Raw genomic sequence first — 22,732 nt, forward strand, 5'->3', positions numbered from 1 at the left:
TGGGGTTCTCCTTGAAAATCCTAACATAAGTGACTTGCCAAAGGTCCTGCAGGGAGTTTGTAGCTGAACTAGGATTTGAACCTAGGTCCCACAAGTCACAGGCCAGTATGTGGGCCACAATCCCAACGTTGCTCTCCTCTGGTTGGGAGACAGGTATTTTGCAAGTCTCAAGAAGAAAACACCTGTCCTGATCACAAACCCAAGGGGCTTAGATAGTTTGGCTCTGATAATCCAAAAGCTGCAGATTTGAAAGGGATTGAAATATTTGTTTACTTTTATTGATTATATTTACTTTCCCCCTCAATGCACAGTTAACCTGTGGGACTCACTGCCACAAGATGCCACTGAGACCAGGAGGATTCCAAAGAGAATAGACATGGATATGGATAACAAGTGCAAGTTATTGTAGATGGGATACAAATATGTAAGTAATGTAAACCCTGATGCCTCGGAATAAATCAACCACAGAGGGCCGGATTTTCAATAGAGACCAGCCTCCACTGGAGGCTCTCCACTCTCATACTGAGAATAATAGGGAACATGCCCCACCCCCATGGAGAGCAATGGGAGACTTGGTACTTTTCAAAAGGTGGCCGTTGTATCCAACTGTCAAAGTGGAAGCTGAGCTCTTTGGAAATTCCCAAAGGGAGTTAGGCACAGATACAGAGGTATTTAGGCACCTATCTGCCTGTGAGGGGGAAACAATTTCCCTCAGGGGTTGGTAAGTCCATAACTGTCCAAGATTGGGGTTCCTTGAGCGTCCTCCTGAAGCAGCTCCTACTAGCCACTGTCAGAGACAGGATACTGTTTTGGGTAGACCATTAATAAAGTCAAATCCTTTGTATCCTGGTGTATCCACTGCTTCTCCTGCATAGCTGCTGAGTTAGTTCCTGTGGTTTTTTTTATACAAGCAACCCCCCGAAATAATAGGAAGATGTGGTTGTTAAACCACGCACATGAGCAGCCCCTTCAAGGGATCTGAGTTCAGCTTTTGAAACTGATTAGATTTCAGGTGATGGGCGTCTCTTTAACTGCATCTTCTGAAAGCCCCTGCGGTGGAGGCTGCCTGTCCTGGTTAAATGGGTGGGGAGCCAGGTGACTGATTGACTATGCCTCCTCCCACCCACCTGGAGGGAATTCCACCTTTCCTACGCACTCAATCGAGAGAGGGAATTGAGGACAGAAAGCAAGAGGCTGGTAGAACAGGCTTCGGAGCAGGGAGTAGCCCCTGAAAACCAGGACAACTTGGAGGGCTGGTGCACCGAGCGCGGGGGGCTGAACCCAGACCAAGTGGCCAGCCAAGCGTGGTTTGCTTGGCCAGAAGCTGGGTCACACCCGCGCAGGGTGCCTTTTGTAAGGTGCTGCTAATAGACAAATTACAGCTCTCAGTGCCTGTCAAGGTAGATAAGAGACCATGTGACACACCCCGGCAGTAAATGGTCTGCAGGCAGGGTAAAGGTGCATAGGGAAGTAAAGCAGGAGGGAAGGTGTAGGAGTCCCCTTTCCAGCTCCTCCAGGAGCCTCAAATCTGCGTCTTGCTGGCTCTGGGGAGCTCTGCAGAGTGGGGCTTGAACCTGTCTTGATGTCTGGGGAAGTTCCCCCACTTCTTTGAAAGTCAGGGGGAGCCGGGATGTCTTTCAACAGGAAGAACTGGTCTGCGCTCTCTAGGTAGGTGCTGTGGTTTAATGGTTAACGCTTTCTGGCCCCTCCAGGGGGCTGAGGCAGGGGGGGTCAAGGGGGAAGGAGGCTGTTAGCTCGGGACAGGTGGGGATGCAAGAGGAGCCATGTGCAGTAGCAGGCAAGGATAGTAGCCTGTGTGACTTCAGGTTGGGTTGGACAAAGCCAGCCCTGCAGAGCCTGGGTGGCTGTCAAGCTTCAAAAGGACAAGTAGCCATAGGTGATGCTGGAACTAGGGGTGCTGGGGGGTCTGTACCCCCTGATATGAAGTGGTTTCCATTCTATCCAGGGTTTGCAGTTTGGTTCAAGGGCTCTGAGCTGCCCCTCCCCCCCAACTATAGAAATTGTTCCAGCACCCCTATGAGCAGTGGCTGAAGGGGGGGAGAGGGACCCCCTGAGAAGTGAGCTGTGCAGCAAAGCTGAAAGGGGTAGCTTTGCTCTGGAAAGTGACTCCTAAACAAACTGTAAAGGAGTCCTGTGTTCATTGCATCCCAGCCACCCTGGCTCTAATCTGTTCTGTCTACACGCTGCTGGGTTTCTAACTCCCCACAGGCTCATCCTCTGCATTGGAGTGAGGAGCCACTTTCCTGAGTGCTCATGCAGGGTCTCCCCTCACAAAGGTGTAAGTGGGAGCAGGCTGTATTGGCTCTGTGTCTGTGCAGCACCCTGGGGCTGGGATCTTGGTGTTTAGGCTTCTAGATATTAACACAACACAACAGACAGAACACAAAACAATGACAGAGCTCTGTGTATGCTGGAAAGCTAGTCTCTTTCACCAACAGAACTGGTTCAACAAAAGATTTTGCCTCCCCCATCTTGTGTCTTGGATTTGTAAAGGTATTTAGGCACCCAACACCCATGGAAATGTCATTGATTTCAATAGAAGTTAGGCAGGTAAATACTGCTACAAATCTGCCTCTTAGTTGCTCTGTGCCTCCATTTCCCATCTGTATAATGGGATAATAGTGCTGCAGGAGTGGATGTATTATTGGGAGGGGAAAACCACACTTCAAATAGAAGTTTGGGGCTTGATGGGTGAGGTTCTCTAGCTTGACCTCCTGCATCACACATGAACATAATGAGCCCTTCTGGTCTTGAAATCAATGATTCACTTTGAATTGCTCATGTGACTTTAAAATCTTTGATGGCTAGTTACACCAGACACCCAATTAGGGAACAGAAGGAGTCGCACACTAAAGTGGCTCCCTGTGTCAGGGTACTTGGTCCCACTGAATAAGGAGGGTCTCTGCTTCCCACTCCTTTAGCTCCAGTGGTCATGGAGGGGAAAGGGCTATATACTGGTGGTGGCTTGGGAGGATGCTTTGGGGGAAGATTCTACCCCCAAGGGCCATAGAACTGATGTGAATCTCATGCTGGGGAATCTTTCTGTAGTTCTCTTATGGTAACTTCTTTTGATTTCTGGTTATAAACATTGTCGCTGCAGGAAAAGCCTGTGCTGGGTTCAGCTGTCTGGCTTCTGCTGAGTCATTCCACTAATACACATGAATAAATATTAAAATTATTTACATTGTAGTAGTGCCCAAGACACTAGTCAGGATGGGGGTCTTGTTATGGTAGGTGCTGAACATACAAAGGAAGAGAGAATTCCTGCCCTGAAGAAGCTCTCAGCCTAAAATGGGCAGAACCAATTGCTACCTGGGACTAGTATCCAATATACAATTTGCTCTAAGAAGCTTAGTGCTACAAAGCCGGCAGGATTGTTTCTATTCCCTTACTGGATGACATGTAACTACCAAAAATGACCCACGTGTTGACTGTTCACGAATTGTATCTGTGAACTAAGAATTATTCATGGCAGAAATTTGCAAGAAATCTTTCTGATAATGAATAATTTGGAGATTCTTAAAATGGGATGGGGGAGAGGGGAAATAAGATGCATTGACTAGTGTAGTGCATTGTGGATTATTCAATCAGCTATAGGTAATAATTCTCTTGATGTAGCACAAGCCAGAACAGAACACAGCTCACTCATCAACAGCCACTTTGGCTCTGTGGGGTTAAAAGGCATACAAAATACAACCAGCTTATTTTCATCAATAAAAGGTGAAATGTACACATTTGCAGAGGACCAGGAAAAGCCCCACACCCCATTTAAATAATCCATCAGAAAGTGGTCAATAACTGGGAAAATAGTTCCACAAAAATCAACATTTCAAAATTATTTCCACTTGGCAGGATTTGAAACTGACCCATTTGAAGGCTCTCTTATCTGTGAAATTGTCCATTATGGTTCTACTAAAATAACTTATTAATAAAATCATCAATGTTTATATTTAAAACACTTTTGAATCTTACTAACCCCCCCCCAACGAAGGCTTTGGTACAAGAGAGACTTTTGAAAACAATTTCTAAAATATGATTAACTAAACTTGTGGGGTGGGGGAGAGCATCTTGGGAGGAAAAAACAGTGAGAAGATTCAATTTAAAAAAAAAAAATCTTGGACAAACTTTTCATGCAAAAATTTCCAACCAGCTCTAATATGAGCTTAGGTAGGTCTATAAGTGCACCATAGATCTGGGTCTGGTCCTATACAGAGGGGTGGATTTCCTTCTAAGAGCCTTCTAGTTAAGGCTCCAATCCTGCAAAAGCTTATGCACATGCTTAACTTGATCACAGCTGCAACTACTACTACCTAGCTCTAGCATAGATCTCCAAGTGCTTTACAAAGGAGTTCAGTGGTAGTATCCCCATTTTACAGGTGGGGAAACTGAGGCAAAGGAAGGTGACCTTGCCCAAAAGCTAGTGACAGTGCTGGGAATGGAATCTAGATCTTCTGAGTCCCATGCTGGCATTCTGTCTATTTGGCAACAATGTCGAGTCAATACTAGTCAAGTTTAGCAGGTGCATAAATGCTTGCAGGACCTAAATGTGCAACTGGAGATCAGGTCAATGACTATAACATCCTGTGCAGTAGAGCACAATTTTGCACATCTAAGCAACTGATTGTGAGCACAAAAGTGGGGGAGGAATAACTCAGTGATTTGAGAATTGGCCTGCTAAACCCAGGGTTGTGAGTTCCATTCTTGAGGGGGCCATTTAGGGATATGGTGCAAAAATCTATTGGCTGATTTAATTGGAGATTGGTCCTGCTTTGAGCAGGGGGTGGGACTAGATGACCTCCTGAGATCCCTTCCAACCCTGTTATTCTATGATCTAAAGCCCAGTGATCTCCATGGGATTGGGATGAGGCCCAAAATGCAGTCTGAAAACCTAGCTGTCTGTGCAGTTACTTAAAGACATGCAAAGCACCATTAGAAGGATTACACAGTAGCCAGCTTTCTTTTCTCCTTTTAATGGAGAATGGTGAGGCAGGAGGGTCAACTTGCTTCCAAAGTGCAAGGGCTACAGCAGCGAATGTCGGTAGATTAATTCTGGCTATGAATCACCCTAGTTTGGTGTCAATGTCTAGTGAACATTGTATCATTCAGACTTGGGTTATTGTAAAAGAGGGTGGGGCCATCTTTTTTGCAATGGGAAAAAAGCACAAAGGGAAGGGTGCATGACTCATGCATGCTACAGTAACAAGCTCATTCAGTTCCAACTTCCTTGCCTTGAATTCTGGTGCCATTTCTCCTTCTTTTTCCAAGGGAAGGCAGGTAACTTCTACCTAGAAAGTCAGGTTTGCAAGCTCAGTGGCTGAGACTTGTAGCTTCTTAAACACTCTTCTCCCCTCCCAGCCCACTGGCTCTCTGCTTCTGCTTTTTTCCTCACCCTGTCATTCTAGTCTTCTCTTTCCCCTTCCCACACCTTGCAGCCTAGGAACGGGGAGTTGGGCAGAGAGGGAATGTGGCAGCGCTATACCTTTACACAGCAATTGTTAACCTGCACAGTGTGACAGCTAAAACTCCCAGGGTTTGCAATGGCATTAATGCTAGGCTAGGTTTGTTTCTGATCCCGTTGACTCCAACGGGATCAGGATTGAGCCCACTTCCACTTGAATGTTTTAAATGTAAAATTGCCCCCGCTCCAAAGTTTAGAGTCTGCAAAAACCAAGCTTGTGCTAAACCATTAACCACACACCATTCCCATGGCCTTACTATCTTCCTTTTTCAAATATACTCTAGTGGAAACACTTGCTCACTTTTTTTTTACAAAAGCGTATTCCCAGGAAGAGGTTGCAGCCCAAAACACTGCAGTGCTGTGAAATGCATAAGAATCGAAGAGGGCAGGCCAGGGTACTCCAGCTGTGGTCTGTAGATTGCTGTTGGTCAGAGAAATAGGTGCTGGTGGTCTGTAGAGAGCTGGCTGGTCACCTGATGCTGGCCTCTCCTGCTTGTTTCTTGCAACTGCATTGCATTTAAAGGCAGACAAAAATACACTCATACCACATTGCCACTTAAATGTCCTAGTTTCCATTAGGCCATTACACAATGGTGAATGGCAGGGGAGGTGGGGAGCATATCAGCTGATGAATCAAGATGTGGCCTACGCTATTAAAATGTCTGAGATCTTCTCTAAAGAAAGAAATTGATTGTAAGCAAAAATGAAACTGACTTGTGATTTCATCATTTGAGGGCTTATCTGTGTGGGGAAGTTCTACCTGTTATAAACTGGTATAATTATATTGGTATTACTTAAAGTGATTGCATTATACTGCTATAACTCCCTCTATGGCCGCTCCTATTCTGGAATAGGAGTGGCTTTGTCAGTTTAAATCACTTCCAAAGTAACATAAACCAAACGGAGGCTTTGTCTACACTACGCAGCTTTTAGCGACACGACCATGTTGCTAAAAGTCAGGCAGTGTAAACACTGTTTGTTGGCGCTTTTGCTGACAAAATACTTCCACCCCCTACAAGCAGGGTTCGCGTTGTCGACAGGAGAGCTGACAATGAGATGTTTACACTGCCACATGCTGCGGCAAACTTTTGTCTTTGGGGTGGACAGGGGCGGCTCTAGACATTTTGCCGCCCCAGGCATGGCAGCATGCTGCGGGGGGCGCTCTGCCGGTTGCCAGTCCTGTGGCTCCGATGGACCTCCCACAGACATGGCTGTGGCTGTGGAGGGTCCACCGAAACCACGGGACCAGCAGACCCTTCGCTAGCACGCCTGTGGGAGGTCCCCCGGAGCCGCCCTCCTGGCGACCGGCAGAGCGCGCCCCGTGGCATGCCGCCCCAAGCATGTGCTTGGCGTGCTGGGGCCTGGAGCCGCCCCTGGGGTGGGGTGCTTCTTTAAGCACCTGTGAATGACAACTTTTGTTATCCACTTGGCAGTGTAGATAAAGCCTGAATAATGACCCTCTTAAACAAGAATAAGAGTGTCCACATGAGAAGTTCTCTTGGTTTAAATTCAAACCTCAGTCTGTGTAGATGAGCCCTGCGCTGAGTTGTGCAAAAAGTCAACAAACAGTATCTGTAGTGGAAAACCAATTTGATTTTTAAAATTCTTTCTTTGTTTTAATGATCTTGGGCATTATTTGCAGCACAGTGTAGGGCCCAGTGTGTGTGTGTGAGGAAAGCTGAAAAAATATGCCAATTATTTTTGGTGGAAAATTTCAAAACTTATGTGGGGTGAGAGGGAATAAAAACTGTTTTTCTTGGTGTCAAAAGCTTTAATTTTTTCTTAAACTTTTTTACTGAGAAAATTACAGTTTGTGCTTGAAAACTGAATCTCTTACCAAAAGGACTTTTTTTTAGTGCCAAAACAAAAAATCACTTTGGTTGGAAAGTGTGTGTGTGATGATAGAATACTAATTACCTCTAATTCCAGGCAGACCTGGTAATGATGGTTGCCTGACACCTTCCATTAGAAAAGCATATTTTTTTTAGTTGCTTGTAACTTTTTACCATACTTCCGCTATTCAGACTAAAATTTTTCATCCCAGGAGTCTACCTTTTTGTCTGAATTTTTGTTTTCGTTAAATGTCAGTCATTTCTGAGACAGTGCAGGGAGGGAAGAGAATACACTTTGCCTATTTTTTTTAAAAATAAATCTTAACTGTTCCATTAAGAAGCTCTAGCACCAACATGGTTGGAGCAGGGCCTTGAAATTTGGCAGGGAGTATGCAGGGTTATAGGTGTTGCTCTTCCTGTGAAAATCCACCCAAACTTGGTCAAGTTTTGAGTCTAAAAACATCCCAGTTTAACAAACCTCTAGTGAGCAATGTTGTTCTCCAAAAATACTGTCTGGACCAAGTATGCTCCATCTGCCACAGAGTATGCATCAGCCCAGGGATTGAGCAGGACCGGGCCTGCAATTGGCTGTCAAGGGCTACAAAAAGAACCAGGTGCAGGAGCAGGGAATCTGTCTCCTGTGCTCAGTGTCCCTCCTGCTGGTTCCTAGGAGAAGCAAGAAGTTTCCTTCCTGAAATGTGAAGGAGTGAGGAGCAGAGACTTGCAAGACAGATGGGGATGTGGGGTTGGCAGGGAGGGATTTTTGCTAGAAGCAGGTGTGATGCCAGGGAAAGAGTCTGTGCCCGCTAGAGCAGACTCCCCTGCAGACCTTGGACTGGAAGCCCAGATACCAGAGTTCTAACCTTGCTGATGACCCAAATTGGAGGATTGTATGGTACCATGTGATGGAACTTCTGGTTTGCTTATATCAAATTTAAAGATCTTAAAAATGTAACTTCTCTACATTAAAGGAACACTACGGTTCAAAGTCAAACGCTTAATTTGGGTATTTCCCAGTGTTTATAGTAGCCTGTTCCTGTGTAGGTGTCAGGATTACACATCACATATGATTAGATCTATGTAATCCAGTTTGTATTTCTGCTCCTGTTTTCCATCCTCCCCCAGCCGATACCCACTGGGGCGGGACACCGCCGTGTATCTGACTGGGATGCTGTGCCACTGGCCAATTGCACCCTGCTGTACAGCTCCTCCTTGACCCCTGGGGTGATCACTTGCGATCTGCAAGCTCAGAGAGAGCTCCCTTGGTTGGTACATTCCTACAGTGACCCAGCCCACTGGTATCTGACTGGCACGTTCTTGTACACAGTGTTGTAGTCATGTCGGTCCCAGGATATTAGTGGCAAGGTGAGGAATCTTTCTGGACCTACTTCTGCTGGTGAGAGAAACAAACTTGTCTCTCTCACCAGCAGAAATGGGTTCAACATAAGAGATGACCTCACTTCCCTTGTCTCTGGTACACCCTTGTCTCCTTTCCAAGCAGCCTGGCCAGGCAGAGAACTCTGGAGGATGAGGAGGAACAAGCAAGAGAACGCCGGCGGAGAGACCGTAACCTGAGCTCCACCACTGACGCGCAGGAAGAAGCCCTTTCTCCTGTGCAGGATACCAACAAGTAGGCAGTGGAGAGGTGGGAGAGGAGAAAGTTTGTTACCTGGGACTGCAGTGTTGGCATCGCCCGGAATGCTGCACCTCCACCCGGCTTGTCTTGCTTTGCTGGACTAGAGCCAAAGCCCACATCTCAGTGGGAGTCCTCCCACTAAATGGGTTTTGGATCAGGGTGGGGCAGTTAGAACAGGGGAATCCAGGTTCAGTTCATGACTCTGAGAAGCAGAAAGGTCTAGTGGCTGGAGTAGGAGACGGGTGTCAGGACTCATGGTTTCTGTTCCTGACTCTGCCACCAAGTCATTGTGTGACCATGGGCAAATAACTCCCCCCGTGCCTCAGTTTTCCTAAGTGTAAAATGGGGATAACAATATGTTACTTTGCCAATCCTGTTGGGAGCTGCGGAGGACGAGTGCAATAGAATGATTAATCACTGTAGCTTATGATACAAAGCTGAAGGCTAAGATCTTCAAAGCAGTCCAGGGGAATTAGAGACACACATTCCATTGAAATTACCCATTCAAATCCCCCTGGACTCCTCTGAAAATCTTAACCCCTATATTTTAATTTGAATCCACTGGTATAAATACCTTCCTACACCTGCCCTCCATACACCCTTCTTCCTTGCCTGTTGCCCGAGACAAAGGGCAGGATCCTGCCCTCTTCAGAGCAAGCTAAGGCCGCTCTGGATGCTGTTCCCAGGAAAGTAGAGCAAGTGGCTCTGCCTTTCCATGGTGCTAGCTCAGTGCTCCCAGGGCCAAGGGATGGAGGCTGATCTGGGACGTGGCGCCCCCACAATGCTCTGCCGCCATCAGCTGTATAGGACAACCTATGCCTGCAGAACAGGGATTCAAAGAAGGGTAACCGTGTGTGCAGGGTGCACTGGGATAAAATGGGGGTGCTCTATAGGTGTTAATCTGGCCTCTCTCAGCTGGGCTGGATTCACTTGCTGTCTAACAAGCAGCCTGCCAGTGTCCCTGGGTGTCCAAGGGTGTCAGTGCCCTCTCTCTGTCACTGCAGGCCACGGCAGCTCAAGGAAGCAGAGCCACCAGTGGCAGCCACAGCCGAAGAGGTGGTGTCCGAGCAGAAGCTCACGGCAGTGCTGAGACCGCAAGAGATCAGGAGGCAGAGGTGGCAGGTGGAGAGCTCAGAAAACCTCAGAAAGGAGAAGGAGCAGCCAGAGAACTGCAGGGAGCCAGACACGGGAGCAGGCCGCCTGGAGGCAGCCCCGTATCGGGGGTCAGTTTGGGATGGGGTAGCCCTGGCAGGGAAACAGCACCAGGGGCCCACCCAAGAGCCGACGGGCCCAAAGGCAGAACAATGTCTGGAGTTGGCTTCGGAACAGAAGATCCTGGTAGGAGAACAGCATCAGGGGTTGGCTCAGGATGAGAAGGACCTGATAGCTGACAAGCCCCTGCAGGAGCCAGAGGTGACGGGAGGCCAGCCCCAGGAATCGGCTCGGGAGCAGAAAGACCGTAGTTACCTGGAGGTGAAAGTCTTCTCAAGGGGAGGAAGCCGCATAGAACAGAAACCAGACTCCCCAGTTACTCGCCCCTCCAGCCAGCAGGTGAGAGGCATGTTCTTGGCACTTTACCAGCCATCTCACTAAAGCCATCCCCTAAAAGCCCCAGATCCTCAATGGGAGTGAGGTACCTCTGAGGACCTGCCTTGTGAGTATCCTGGCTCTTGTTTTAAAAGGCTCTGGCATCGAACCTTCTGGAGAAAAGTTTGAAAACGTGAAGTGGGTGCGACCCAAAGGCTCCGACGCTAATCCGCAAAGAGCCCGGAACACGTTCATTTAAAAATCCTGACTTGGATCCTGGGCTTGGCGATACTGCACTTGGGCCTGGAAAGAGCAGTGCTGCCGAAAGGGCTGGGGGTGGTGGAGTTGCTTCCTCAACTCTAGAACTCTGCCTCTAGATGAGATAGCACTAGTACCCGCTTACCCTCATTAAGCCAAACCTTGAGCCCTCCCATTGGCCTCAGTGATGACTGGGCGTAGGGAGGAGCTTGGGGTTTGGCCCATCCAGTCAGGGTTCCTGCAGTCTGGGCTGGGCTGTTCAGGTGCTTGGTGGATGTGCTGAACCCCCAAGTGTTGCTCCCGGCTCTCATAGCCATGGCTGGAAACCTTCCTGCTGGCTCTAGACTGATGTCTGTGGGGTGTGTTCCTCCCTCAGGATACAGCAAGGAACCCCTCCCGGGCTCAGGAAACAGCAGGGTCGCCCTCCACCCAAGACAGACCTGGAGGCTCCTCGGTTGCTTCCCCCACTCAGGTCACCTACTGCAGCTCGTTCAAACGCATCAGCCCCAGGACGGTCTCTTTCCGGGTGAGTGCTGAAATGGGCAGGGAAAAGTGGCCTTTCAGGCAGCAGAAGACGGGTTTATTCTAGCTCTATCGGAGAAGGTCCCTCCAGCTGTCCTCAGCAGCAATAGTTTGTGCAGTTCTCTGCAGGCTTGGGGGCTTGCAGAGTCCATTCCAGCGGGCACAGAGATCCAATCCCAGGTTTTCTCCTTTTGAGGCTGCACTTAGTCCAGGTGGCTAGAGTATAGGAGGCAGAGGCCCTTGCATGTGGGTGCTGCAGTCTTGCTCAGATTATTTTTCTCTCTAAAGTCCAGTCCCTATTGGTGCAAAAATCCAGTCCAGATCTTCGCCTTCCTATTGTTACTTAGAATCTGCTCCAGCTGGGCTCAAGTTATTCCCAGATCTCCTCCTTGTGGCATTTTCTGGAGATGCAGAGGTGTGTGTGTGTGTGTGTGTGTTCTGCATCCGAGACTCAGGAAGCCCCATTACAAGGATCCAGGGGACCATGGGAGTCTGGAGAAGCTGGAATTGAAGTGCTCGGTCCCGTGGGCCACAGAGGTGCTGCTGGTCTCTGCAAAGGGCAGTGCCCAGCCAGATCACTGGTCATGGCTCTGCCTCAGGTTTCCCAAAAGGACCTTGCAGTGCGGGCCACGTTCTTCCCTGCTGCAACTCCAATGAGTGTGGCCCCAGGGGTCTGTGAGTGCAGCATGCCAGCTGCCCAACTTGTCTGTCCTGTGCCTTTAGTCTTCACATTGCGGAATTCTTCTCAGGGCCCCCAGAACCAGCAGCAGCTGTGCTTCCCCTCTGCCTGGGCAAGTGTGAGCTTTGCTGCTGCTAAGCTGTGGGTCCGCTCCCTGCCTCACCAGCCTCTCTGCCTGGCTAGCAAACACTTCAAGACTCAGCTAGCCTAAACATTGCCTTGTAGGTAACAGTGAATCCCAGCCCCCAGGTTCCCCAGATGCTGCCCTGCCATGTCCAGTACCTCTCCCTGGATACTCACAGGAATCAAGTTCGCTGCCTCCAAAGACACCGAGCACACACCAGTCTGTGTTAGCTTTGCTTCTCTTCACCTTCATATAACAGCAGTGAGATGGCTCATAGTAAAACTAAGAAAAAGCTTGTCAACAAAAGATTTAAGTGATATTAAGCAAGAATGAGACACCACCATGGTTACAAACACCACAAAGCACGCTTTCTAGTGACTGCAATTCAATGTTAGCAAGTTACAATCTTTGGCCAAGCAATGTCCTTATGTGCCTTCAGTTTCCATTATCCTGAGCTCTCCAGACTAGGGGCTCCAACTTTCCTAGGTCCAGAGGGCGCTGTACCCTTATGTCCCCACCGAGTCAGGCATCCTCAACCTCTTTCTTTCAGAGGCCCCCACCAATACCCTATTAAAAAGTCCACAGCCCACCAGTGCTACAACAAATGTTTTTTCCGCACATAAAAGCCGGGGCTGGTGTGAGCGGTAGCAAGCAGGGCAGTTGCCGGGGCCCCAGTGAAGCTAAGTTGCTCCAGGCTTCGGCCTCAGCCCCAGGTGTCAGGGCCCTGAGCTTCAGCATCCCACCCCCCACCCCACCAAATGCACGCGCGCGCGCACACACACACACACACACACACACACACTGGGGCTTTGGGTTTTTGCCCTGGGCCCCAGCAAGACTAACACTGGCCCTGGTTGTTGAACCCCCCTGAAACCTGCTAGTGGCTGCCCTCAGGGGCCCCCAGACCCCTGGTTGAGAACCACTGCCTTAAGTGATAGCTAAGGGGGGTGGAAAGACATTTTAGTTCTGTTACCCCAAATCCATTGTCTCTGTCTTGAGCCAGGAAAGATTCCTTGGGTGCAGATTCTGTCCTCAGGCGTGACTGTTAAACAGTCCTCTTCCCTGCTTGATAGGACATTTACATATAAGGTAAACAAAGTTTTCATTGGCCTCTGCCTGTGACCCAGCTGGACAGACAGGTAAATATGCATTCTTTTGTCTAGAGCAGCCTGGGTCTAGGCTCTGCCTCTCAAACACCTTTAAAAACCTGTTTCCAGAACACATCTGTAACTCTTTGTTCACAACCTGTACACACATCACTCACTGATTTATTTAATTTTTTTTTGGGGGGGGGGAAACAAGCCTGTCCCCAATTAACACAACTTTTAGAAACATGTTGAGGCAATGAGTGAGCCAGGCTTGACGTAAGTTATGGCATGGTGGGCCCTCTGCCAGTTGGCACTGAGGGACTTGCAGGGTCACACCCCTCCGAAGCAGTGATCTTTGCAGACTTGGGGAGATGACGGATTGTAATCCTTTCCTCTCCTGGTTCATGCTGTCCCAGATATGGGCATTTTCCTGCAGCACATGCTGTACTGACCCCAAGCTGAGTAGCTAGTGATGCTGTAGGGCAGTTTGGCTCTGTGGAATTGAGCAGGGGGCAGTTCTGTGCTGAAAGATGTCCAATGTATGTGCTGGTATCAGTCCTGCCTGAGAAGGGTTTTCATGCGGATGGATGGCCTGGATCCAGAAGAAGAGTAGCTAGAACTGTGTCTGTTGGAACGGAATCTGGGTGCTGTTGCCAAGCAGATTTTAGAGCAGTTTCTGCAGGGATGGCCTTTGGCACAGGGTGGAGAAGTGCCACCTTTCCGTCTGGATGTCTGGCCAGAAAGTCCTTGTTCTTTGGGATTGTGGGGCCAGGAGGATGAGGTATGCTGGTCGGGAGGGTGTGTGTGTGGCGAGGGGGATGTGCGGTGAAGGAAGAAAAAGGGGACATGTGAGGGCAGGGGGAGGAAGGAAAGAGAAATGGTGAGGCCAGAGGGATGGAGATATGCATGGGCTGTGGAGGAGGGAATAGACTGAGAGAATCTCTGGTGCAGAGTGGAAACTGAACATGTTCTTGGTCCAGGGTTCCACTGTACCTTAGCCAGCCCCAAGGGGAGGGGACCAGGTTCCAAAGTGATTAGAACTGACGCATGTTTTCACTCAGACCAAACCTTTCCTGAAGTCTGATGATGATGGGAACTTTTCTGTCATGTTTGAGACACCCTCTTCTTTCCCCTCTCCACCCCCCGCCCCAGGTGTGCCATGGTCCTGGTTGGGATCTGAAGCAGAAGGAGTTCTGGGGTCCATATTGCTTACATGGCTCAGAGAAGCCACCAAACATTGCTCTGTGCCAGGGTGAATGTCTGAACTCTGGGAGACATGGGGATGACCAGGGCTGTGTGAATTTTCCCAGCCCTGGGAAGGGGGCCTTCTCCCAGCCCGTCTTATGCCCTCCCATTGTTCCATGTCCTTTGCTTGCATTTCCAGGTGATCTCAAGAAAAGACAAGGAAGAAAATGCATTAACCAGAAGGTCAGTAGGTTTTACTTGTATTTCTGGTAATGTCACAAAGCTGCTAATCACTCTGATGTTCCTCTACCAGTGACCATCCATAGATCTCAAAACATTCCTTAAACTTTAATGAATTAATCCTAGTACACCACCTCTGAAGATGGGTATCCTCACTCCCCTGGACTTGCACAGCAAATCTAGTGGTTGTTCCTGCTCCTGAAATAGAAGTCAGATCTCCTCCCCGCACCTCTTTGTTCATTAGGCCTCACTGTTGTACATGAGGGGTGTTTGGATGGCCCTGGTGAGAAGATCCAGATAGCATATTTTGTCTATCTGAGTCCTCCTATTTTATTGTCTGGCTATTGACTTATACTGTAGCCCTATTGATCAGACTCCTATTAGTGCTTCCTACTAACCAGGCCCAGACTGCACCTTGGCATTTCAACCCTCTGCCAAGTTTAACCCAGCACATCTGTGTGGCAGGGCCTGGCCAGAGTCAAAGACTTCTTGTGGAATTTGGGAGTGTCACCTTCCCCTTGCAGGAGACCTGCCCTCAGTGCATCATTGTGTGGGGTGTTGTCATTTGGCTTCACTGGAATGGTTATCTATGGTGACCTGGTCCTGGTCCCACGGAAGTGGCTGGCAAAGCTCCCATTGACTTCCGTGGCACCAAAATCCAGGCTCATAGTCTGTGCAGTGCCAGAGGATGGGAAATAGTATTCGGCAAATAGCAAATGTGCTGAGCACTTGGCTCTAGTGGTGACGCCTCCACTGTGCTCCTTTCAGAAATGGATTCATACTTGAACTTCTTGGGTTGAAACTGACTAAAGCAGGAGACTCCTTTTTAGTAAGGTCTCTCCTCCCTGGGCTCAGTTCTCCTGTCTCACCCTATTGTAAATCAGGAGAAGCTTCATCCTCAGTGGGTCTCTACTGGAATAAAACTGATGTGAGATCAGAATTGGGGTCTCTTGACTTTATCAAATACTGAATATCAGTGAGGGGAAGTCCTGCACTGAGGACAATGCAAAAAAAGGGGTGGGGGAGGAGAGAGGAAGAGCTTCCTCTGAAAACAGTGACTGAAAATCTGCTCCCTGATGAACAGAAGGGAACCAGACAAACATGAAATCTATTTCTCTTCCAGTAAAACAAACCCAAGATCAAACCACCTCTATCAAGGAAACACCCAAAGAATTCCAGATTTTTGCCTCATTTCAGCCCCATAAATGATTCATGAGGTGGAAACAGCTGGCTGGGCAGAGAGGCTGGTGTGTCAGGGAGCTGACATGCAGCTTAGCTGAGCAGAGAGAGGATACTGGGGCCGTAAGAGGCTGGGGAGCCAGGGAAGTGGTCCCCAAAGAACTGGGAGAGATATGGAGATATTTGAATTAGACGGTATGAGCCAAAGTTGTCATGTGCGTACATTGCTATTTGACAATGTGCATTCACCACCATTTTGTGACTGTACTAATTACACCTGTGCAATGAGTACATAAATGTAATGGAGAAGTTGTCTCACTGATCACCGGGGGGCAGGGGTCACGATTCCCTCCCCAGCTGGAGGGAATGAGAGACACAACCCAATATGAAGAGTAACTGGTATGGGGCCTTCATTATCCCCGGGGGACCCAGAGAATCCTGGAAGAAGCAATTGTTGCAATGGTATCTCTTGACCCTGGTCATCCGTGTTCTGGATCTGATGAAGGTTGAAGCCGGGTCTCTGGGTCTGAGGACAGAGCAGGGGTAGGGTTCTGAGTTTGGGTCATGAACAGCCAGAGACTGGAGTCTGGCAAATCTGGGTCTCATGATGTTCCCTGATAGGTAAAGTACTATTCCAGCCTACATCTGCTTTCTATCTCTTTGGGCATAGGATGCCCAATGTGTAGGGTGCTTGCCTGGGACTTTGACCCATGTTCCATGCTCTGCCCTATATTCTCTTCATGAATTTGGGCAAGATCCTCAAAGGTATTTAGGTGTCTAATTCCCATTGTTACACTGTGGCCTCAGTTCTGGAGCTGTACAGTGTGGGGATGATAGGTGCCATGCCTCCCCAGGGCAGCTTGTGAGGATGAATCCATCAAAGATGTGCTCAGATTTGGTAACAAGCTATGTCAGACACCTTAAACTACTTAACTGGCTTTAGTGTAGTAATACGATAAGTGAAGCTAAAGTATTTTATCCCCATTTTATGAGGGAGAAACTGAGGCAGAGAGGGAAATGTAATTGCCCCATGTCTCCCAGTGAAGAGCTGGGAATAGGCACTTAGGAACATGGTATTAGAGCCTGAATGGAGTAGAACCCAGCTCCCCTGGTGCCAGATAAACCTACCCCAGCCCTGCCTGTCACTAGGCAGATGTTGCCATGTCATGATGGATGTTGGGGGATTTCACTCTGCTCTCTTCTATCTCTTCCCCCTCCGCAGTGCCAGTGTGAGATTTCCAGCCAATAGCGTCAGGCTTGAGGAGAAACTGGAGAAATACACGTCGGCTGTGCAGGTAAATGGAGCCCTAAGGTAATGGGGGAGGGACCCTTAGCCGGAGAGGGCTGAGCCTGCAGGCCTTGTGAATGCCCACCTAGTTCTGTGGTCTCTAGGTGGAAATGGGTGGCTTCTGCGCTCTGCATGGTTGTGCAGTGTATGACCTGGGGAGAAGGGAAAGCAAAATAGGGAGTCAGGGAGAGTCTGTCACAAGATATGAGGGCAGGCTCTGGGGAAGAATCTCTGCCTAGCCAAAGGGGAGTAGGGACCTGCCTCAGCCGTTCACACAGGGAGTGGGGCCACCCCCAGTTCCTCCCCCAGGCAGGTGATGTGGTAAGAGGGGAGGGGAAAATGGCAGGGGGCTGGGATGAGAAACTGGGCTGCCCTTCATTCATGCACTGAGACCCCCATGAGGAGTGGGGGGGGGGAAGGTGTCAGCCTTGGCACGACCAGGCCCCCTACATGAATCTAGGGTTCTAACACAGATGGGTCCTGTCTCTCTGCTCCTAGCGATCTGAGGTGAAGTCACCTGTGACCATGCCAAGAGGTTTCCTCCCGTCCTTGGAGGGTGTGGCCAGCAAGCGCAGCATCTTCGAGGCCAATGCCCCCAGCAAAGCTGATCCAGCCCCTGTCAGAAAGGTGAGGGCTGAGGTGGGACTGAGCATGGGCTGGGGGAGGGACCCCTGTGAGTCCCACCATTTGCAAACCCCACCCCCATCTTCAGGTAGGGGGCACTGGGCAGATAGTGGGGGAGACTCGAGGTGGAGGAACCCTCAGGGTACAGAACTGACACAGCTGGTCCCTCAGCTCAGTGGCACCTGGCAGGCAGAGGCTGGGTGCTGCATGCCCCGGTGGATCCTCCTCCTAGCAGCTGCTGGCTGGGACTCCATGTGGCAGGTGCACATTTCCTTTGCAGCTCCCCAGGCTGGCCGCATGGCCAAGGGCTCCCCTGCAGCAAGGTGAGTAAAAAGCTGGCCGAGGCGCCTTCCAAATGGTGCACTGTAGGAATGCTCCACACAGGTCAGCAGGTGGCTCCCTGCCTTCTGAGTTGCTCTTGTTTAGCACAGGAAGTGTGGGGCATGGTCACCATTGCTGGTCATGCTAATCTGGAAGCATGTTGCACCCCAGGGGTGGCTGCATTCCAGTGGTGGGTAATGTGCAGTCTTAACTCTGGTCCTGTTGTGTGGCAGGAGAATTTGAGGCTCCCTGGCGTGGTGACATCTCGCATCAACCTGTGGATAAGCAGGGCCCAGGAGCCCAGCAAGGATGGAAGAGTCAAGGTATCGGCTATGCTGGGGCATTGCACTAAAGTGCTGGTGCTTTGACAGCTCGGTGCAGGGACCCTGCATCGGGGAGCAGCCAGGTCATGATGGCAATTGCAAAGTGGGCCAGATCCTACTGATTGGAACTGTTTGTAGACTAGTGCAGGCCATGTTCCAGCAGGATTTAAGTCCTCTGCACCCTTCAGCAGCTCCAATTCAAGCCACTTCACCTGCCTTAGTTTCCTACCTGGTGGGATTTTGAGGCTCCTCCAGGAACTCATGGTTACACTAAAATCCCAAGCAAAGAGCCCTGGCTTCTCCACAGACTCCAGCAAAGAATTACTCCCTCTGCCCCCTCCCCCCGCACAAGGGGGTGCTGGCAGTCTGCAGCGAACAGGTCCCACACTGAATGTGCTAATCACAAAGGCTCACACGCAGTGAAGCTCTTGCTGGGGGGCTGCTTGTGGACACCAGACTAGCCACACTTCCTCAGGGACCTTGCGAAAATCCCTCTGCAGGGTTGGTGGGTCTGCACATGATGAGACAGGCCATGGGTGGGGAGAGGGACTGGGGATTTGCTGCTCCATGCATTATCCCCACAAATCCTACAGGGACTTCTGCAGACACTTGCTCTTCCAGGCACCACCTTTGTGCTGCAGTGGTTATCTGGGCATCCCTTGGTAGTGGGACTCTGCCGGAGGCATGCCACAGCAGTGGGGAGCCTGGCAGGAGGTCTCTCTGGCAGAGCAGCACACAGGGCTTTTGAATGGATGACAGCTGGTCTCTGCAGATCAGGGTGGCTACTAATATATATATATATATATATATATAGGAGTGGTGCAGAGGAGTTTACATGGGTGTTTGCCTGCAGAGGGGAATCTGGGTCCAAGATCTCTGCTCCAGTCTTTGCTGCAATGCAGCTGTGTTCTGCTCGGACTCCATCAGCTGAGCCAGGAGGCACCAAGGGCTGATGTCCTATTGCAATGCCAGGGAATAGCTGAGTTTGCCAATGTTGCAGCCACTCCTGCTTCTGCCCCAAATGCTCCTCCCTGCTGAGCTGATGGCTCTGCCCCTGCTTGGAACACATGGGGTGGGTGTGTTTTGGGAGAGGTTTCACAGCTGCCTTATGTAAAGTGACTGTCCTGCAACCATTCAATCCCTGCCCGTTAGCCTACTTTGGAGCAGTTCCAATGTTGCTAATGTAATAGCCTGGATTTGCCAATTCCAGCACCCAAAGGTTCGGATCTGAACCGCTTGGGTCTGTTTGGATCCAGGGTTCTGGGTCAGGTCCCATCTTCGGTTTAGACCGATGCAATGTTCCAAGCACTGTCGTCTGTGCCCAGAGCAAACCCTTGCACAGCCTGTTCCTCCTCTCCCTGCAGGACACTGGGAGAACCGACAGCACGACAAAGCGCAACCTCTGGGCCAAGCAGCCTGACGACTCCTCCAGTGACACCAGGGTAAATGCAGAGGGAGTGTGGAGCTTGCTCACGTGACCTGCCTGGATTGTGCCGAGGGCCAGTGGCTGAGTTGGGCTTGAACCCTGGAATCGACCACCAGAGCAGCACAAAGTAGCCAAAGCAAGGGTCAGGGCCTGTCCCTTAATGGCCACCAGGGGCGGTTCCAGGCATCAGTGCACCAAGCGTGTGCCTGCAGTGGCAAGCTGCAGGGGGGCGCCTGCTGGTTGCTGTGAGGGCAGCACCCAGGCTGCCTCAGCGGCATGCCTGCAGGAGGTCCGCCGGTCCTGTGACCTTGGTGGCAATTCGGCGGCAGGTACACTGAATCTGCGTTGCCAGCGGACCTCCCGTGGGTGTGCTGCTGAATCCACATTACCAGCAGACCTCCTGCGGGCGTGCCGCCGTAGGCTACCTGACTGCCGTGCTTGGGGCTGCAAAATACGTCAAGTCTCCCCTGATGGCCACAATGCAGAGGTCTGAGTGCACAGGCTGGCCTGCCTCACTGGGGGTGTGATGGGAGGGGCAGCAAAGAGGAGCTGGTAACAGGGGAACTTGCATAGAGGGTGGGTCACAAGGAGGCAGGAGAAGATGTGGTGGGCCGGAAATCAAGGGTGTAATGAGGTGGGGAAGAGCTGGGCAGCAGCTGAACATCACTAGGGAGCGCGGTGCCAGTGGTTTGGGCATGTTGTTAGAAGGGGCTAAAGCTCAGTGCAGACACTGATCAGGGTAGTTCAAAGCACCTTTCTCTCTGCTGCAGCCTCTGGCCCAGCCTGATGATGCCCTTTGTCTCTTTCAGCTGTAACACTACAAGACTCCCTGGGGATAATCTCTTGCTGTGATGATCAAAGCCTGGCCCTGTGCAATCCTCCAGCATCCCTTCTTGGCTTTGTCTCTGAGCATCTCCATCCCATAAGACCAACCTTGCCTGGAGACTCGCATACTGTGTTCCTCTTATGGCACTGGGGGTTTGGGGGGCCTCTTACTTCTGACTGGTGGATGGGAAGGAAGAAGCTTTGAAGATGACTCGTGTCCTGTTGTCCCATCCCGCCACCCATTCTAGCTATGACGTATCAAAGCCACGAGTGCTGTCCGCATTGGTGGTACGAGATCTTTGCTGCCCTGTCCCTGGACAATGCTTCGGCATCTCCAGTTAACGTGCGCTATGCCACGTGCTGTACCTGCAACAGATTGAACCAGGGAACCCACACCCGCCTGCTAAAGCCAGCTCCAGAGCATTGCCAGCAGTGGCCGGGCTCACGCCATTACAGCGTTGCCCCTGTAGGTCCCTAGTTAAAAGCCAGCTCAGGCTTCCTACAGTGGTAGCTATAGGTAGCAGTGTTTGGCTGGCTGAGGGAAGAGCTGTCTCAGCTCAGTTCCTAGCTCAGCAGAAGGTCCCAACACAACCATCCCTCAGCAGAGGGGCCATGAGGCCTGACCTCGCTTCCCCCACTAGAAGATCTCCCTGTATGTCAGGGCTCAGGTGTGTTGGCTGGGTGCACCGCACCCAGCTAAACTGCTGCTGGCATGCGGCTCATGGAGGATGTCTGCTGCAGGGTGTGGCATTTGTTGGGCCAGATCCATGGGATTGCCTTGGTTGGCACTGCTGAGCATCTGGCCAAGCACCCGTCACTGCTTCATACCTCATGCATTCACACGTGTACTACACTGTCCCTCCCCCTGGACACTCACTGGGGCTGTCCCGGGGGAGCGGTGTCTGCATTGTCCCTGGTTTGGTGTCAGAGGCCAATGGCCCCTTTTAGCTCCCTTACTCCCAGCCTGTCACATGGGAGGTTGGCAGTTCTCAAACTTTCCCATGCTTGCCCTTCCCCTCCACCCCCACCCCCACCCCACCAGGCCAGGACCCCTCTCCCACTTAGCAAGGGAGGCCCCTTGGCAATTCTGGTCCTTAGTGCTGGGGCTCTCAACCTAGAGGCCTGTCTGCACCTGGGATGGCTGCTGGGAAGTCTCAGACCCACCCTCGCAAGAGTCTGCCTGTTCTCATCCCTGTCTTCATTGTATGGAACCGTAAAGCTGCTCTTCATGTGATGGGCCCGACCCAAAGCCCTGACTCGCGTGCTCCTGCGCTCCTCAGCTGCGGCCTGGAACCCTCTCCCAGGAGCACTGCCCTCTCTTAGGCTGGGGAGGGGCAGGGGCAGCTTTAGGACACTAGGGAGGGAGCAGAGCGGAGAGCCCCTACAGGTGGTGGTGTCCAAACGCCTCAGCCCGAGGAGCAAGCACCTTTGTGCAGAAAGGCTGAGAGCTGCTTTAGCAAACCCTAGGCTGGTGGGTTTTTTAGCTTGAGCCTCTGTGCCTTTTGGGGCTTGCCCAGGCTCCTCCTGGATCCACTCTCACCCCGCTGGCTTCAAAAGGAACCTGCTGCTTTTGATATAACTTTTTCCTAATAAATGGCGCTTTCTTTAAAATGCTTCTGGTCTCAGACTGTTCTGGAGTGGGTGGGTGGGTGGGTGGGGAGCTTGCTGTGAATCGCTCTGGACAATGAGGCAGATGAGCTGCTGACCTCTGGAGAGCAGGGTGGGGGTCAGTGGGACTTGATGTGGGACCGTCAGCCATAGGGCACATATAGGCCTGGGTGTGGCCACTCCAATCTTTAAGGGCTGTGGGAGCAATAAGTCCTGTGAGTATTTTCCAGCTTGAGAGCTTCAAGTTTGACAGCAGCTGTGCTATGATTGCCATAATGGGCCAGGAATTCAGTGGCTCTGAGAGCTAAGTTGTGGCGGTGTTTTGGGTCCCACTGGAGGTGAGGACTTGTCTCCTGAGAAAGCTGGCTCTGATCTCCAGGCAGCCCTATGGAATTTGGCTGAACATCCACTGGCCCTGGGGCTTTCTGGGCCTAGCACAGAGGGTATGGAGTGTTGTCGGGCAAGGAAGCAACATGGGATTAGCCACAAGATGGAGTTTGGAGGCAAGCATCCAAGGTCTAAAACCCACGCCCCCTCCAGGCAAAAGCGTTTTGCTTATCGGAGTTCT

The 22,732-nt window shown here is 50.7% G+C and overlaps 1 protein-coding gene across 1 annotated transcript; it reads left to right on the top strand.

Moving 5' to 3' along the window:
• The first annotated feature begins 1,482 nt into the window (after positions 1-1,482).
• On the top strand, positions 1,483-22,141 carry LAD1 (ladinin 1). The gene is made up of 10 exons (XM_030562667.1): positions 1,483-1,668; positions 8,810-8,941; positions 9,952-10,498; positions 11,109-11,258; positions 14,530-14,573; positions 16,972-17,044; positions 17,536-17,664; positions 18,216-18,305; positions 19,670-19,747; positions 20,541-22,141. The coding sequence occupies exons 1-10, from the start codon at positions 1,631-1,633 to the stop codon at positions 20,544-20,546; spliced, it is 1,287 nt and encodes a 428-aa protein (XP_030418527.1). The 5' UTR covers positions 1,483-1,630; the 3' UTR covers positions 20,547-22,141.
• Positions 22,142-22,732: the final 591 nt, after the last annotated feature.

This window comes from Gopherus evgoodei, chromosome 4 (assembly GCF_007399415.2).
Source record: "Gopherus evgoodei ecotype Sinaloan lineage chromosome 4, rGopEvg1_v1.p, whole genome shotgun sequence".
Lineage (NCBI taxonomy): Eukaryota > Metazoa > Chordata > Testudines > Testudinidae > Gopherus > Gopherus evgoodei.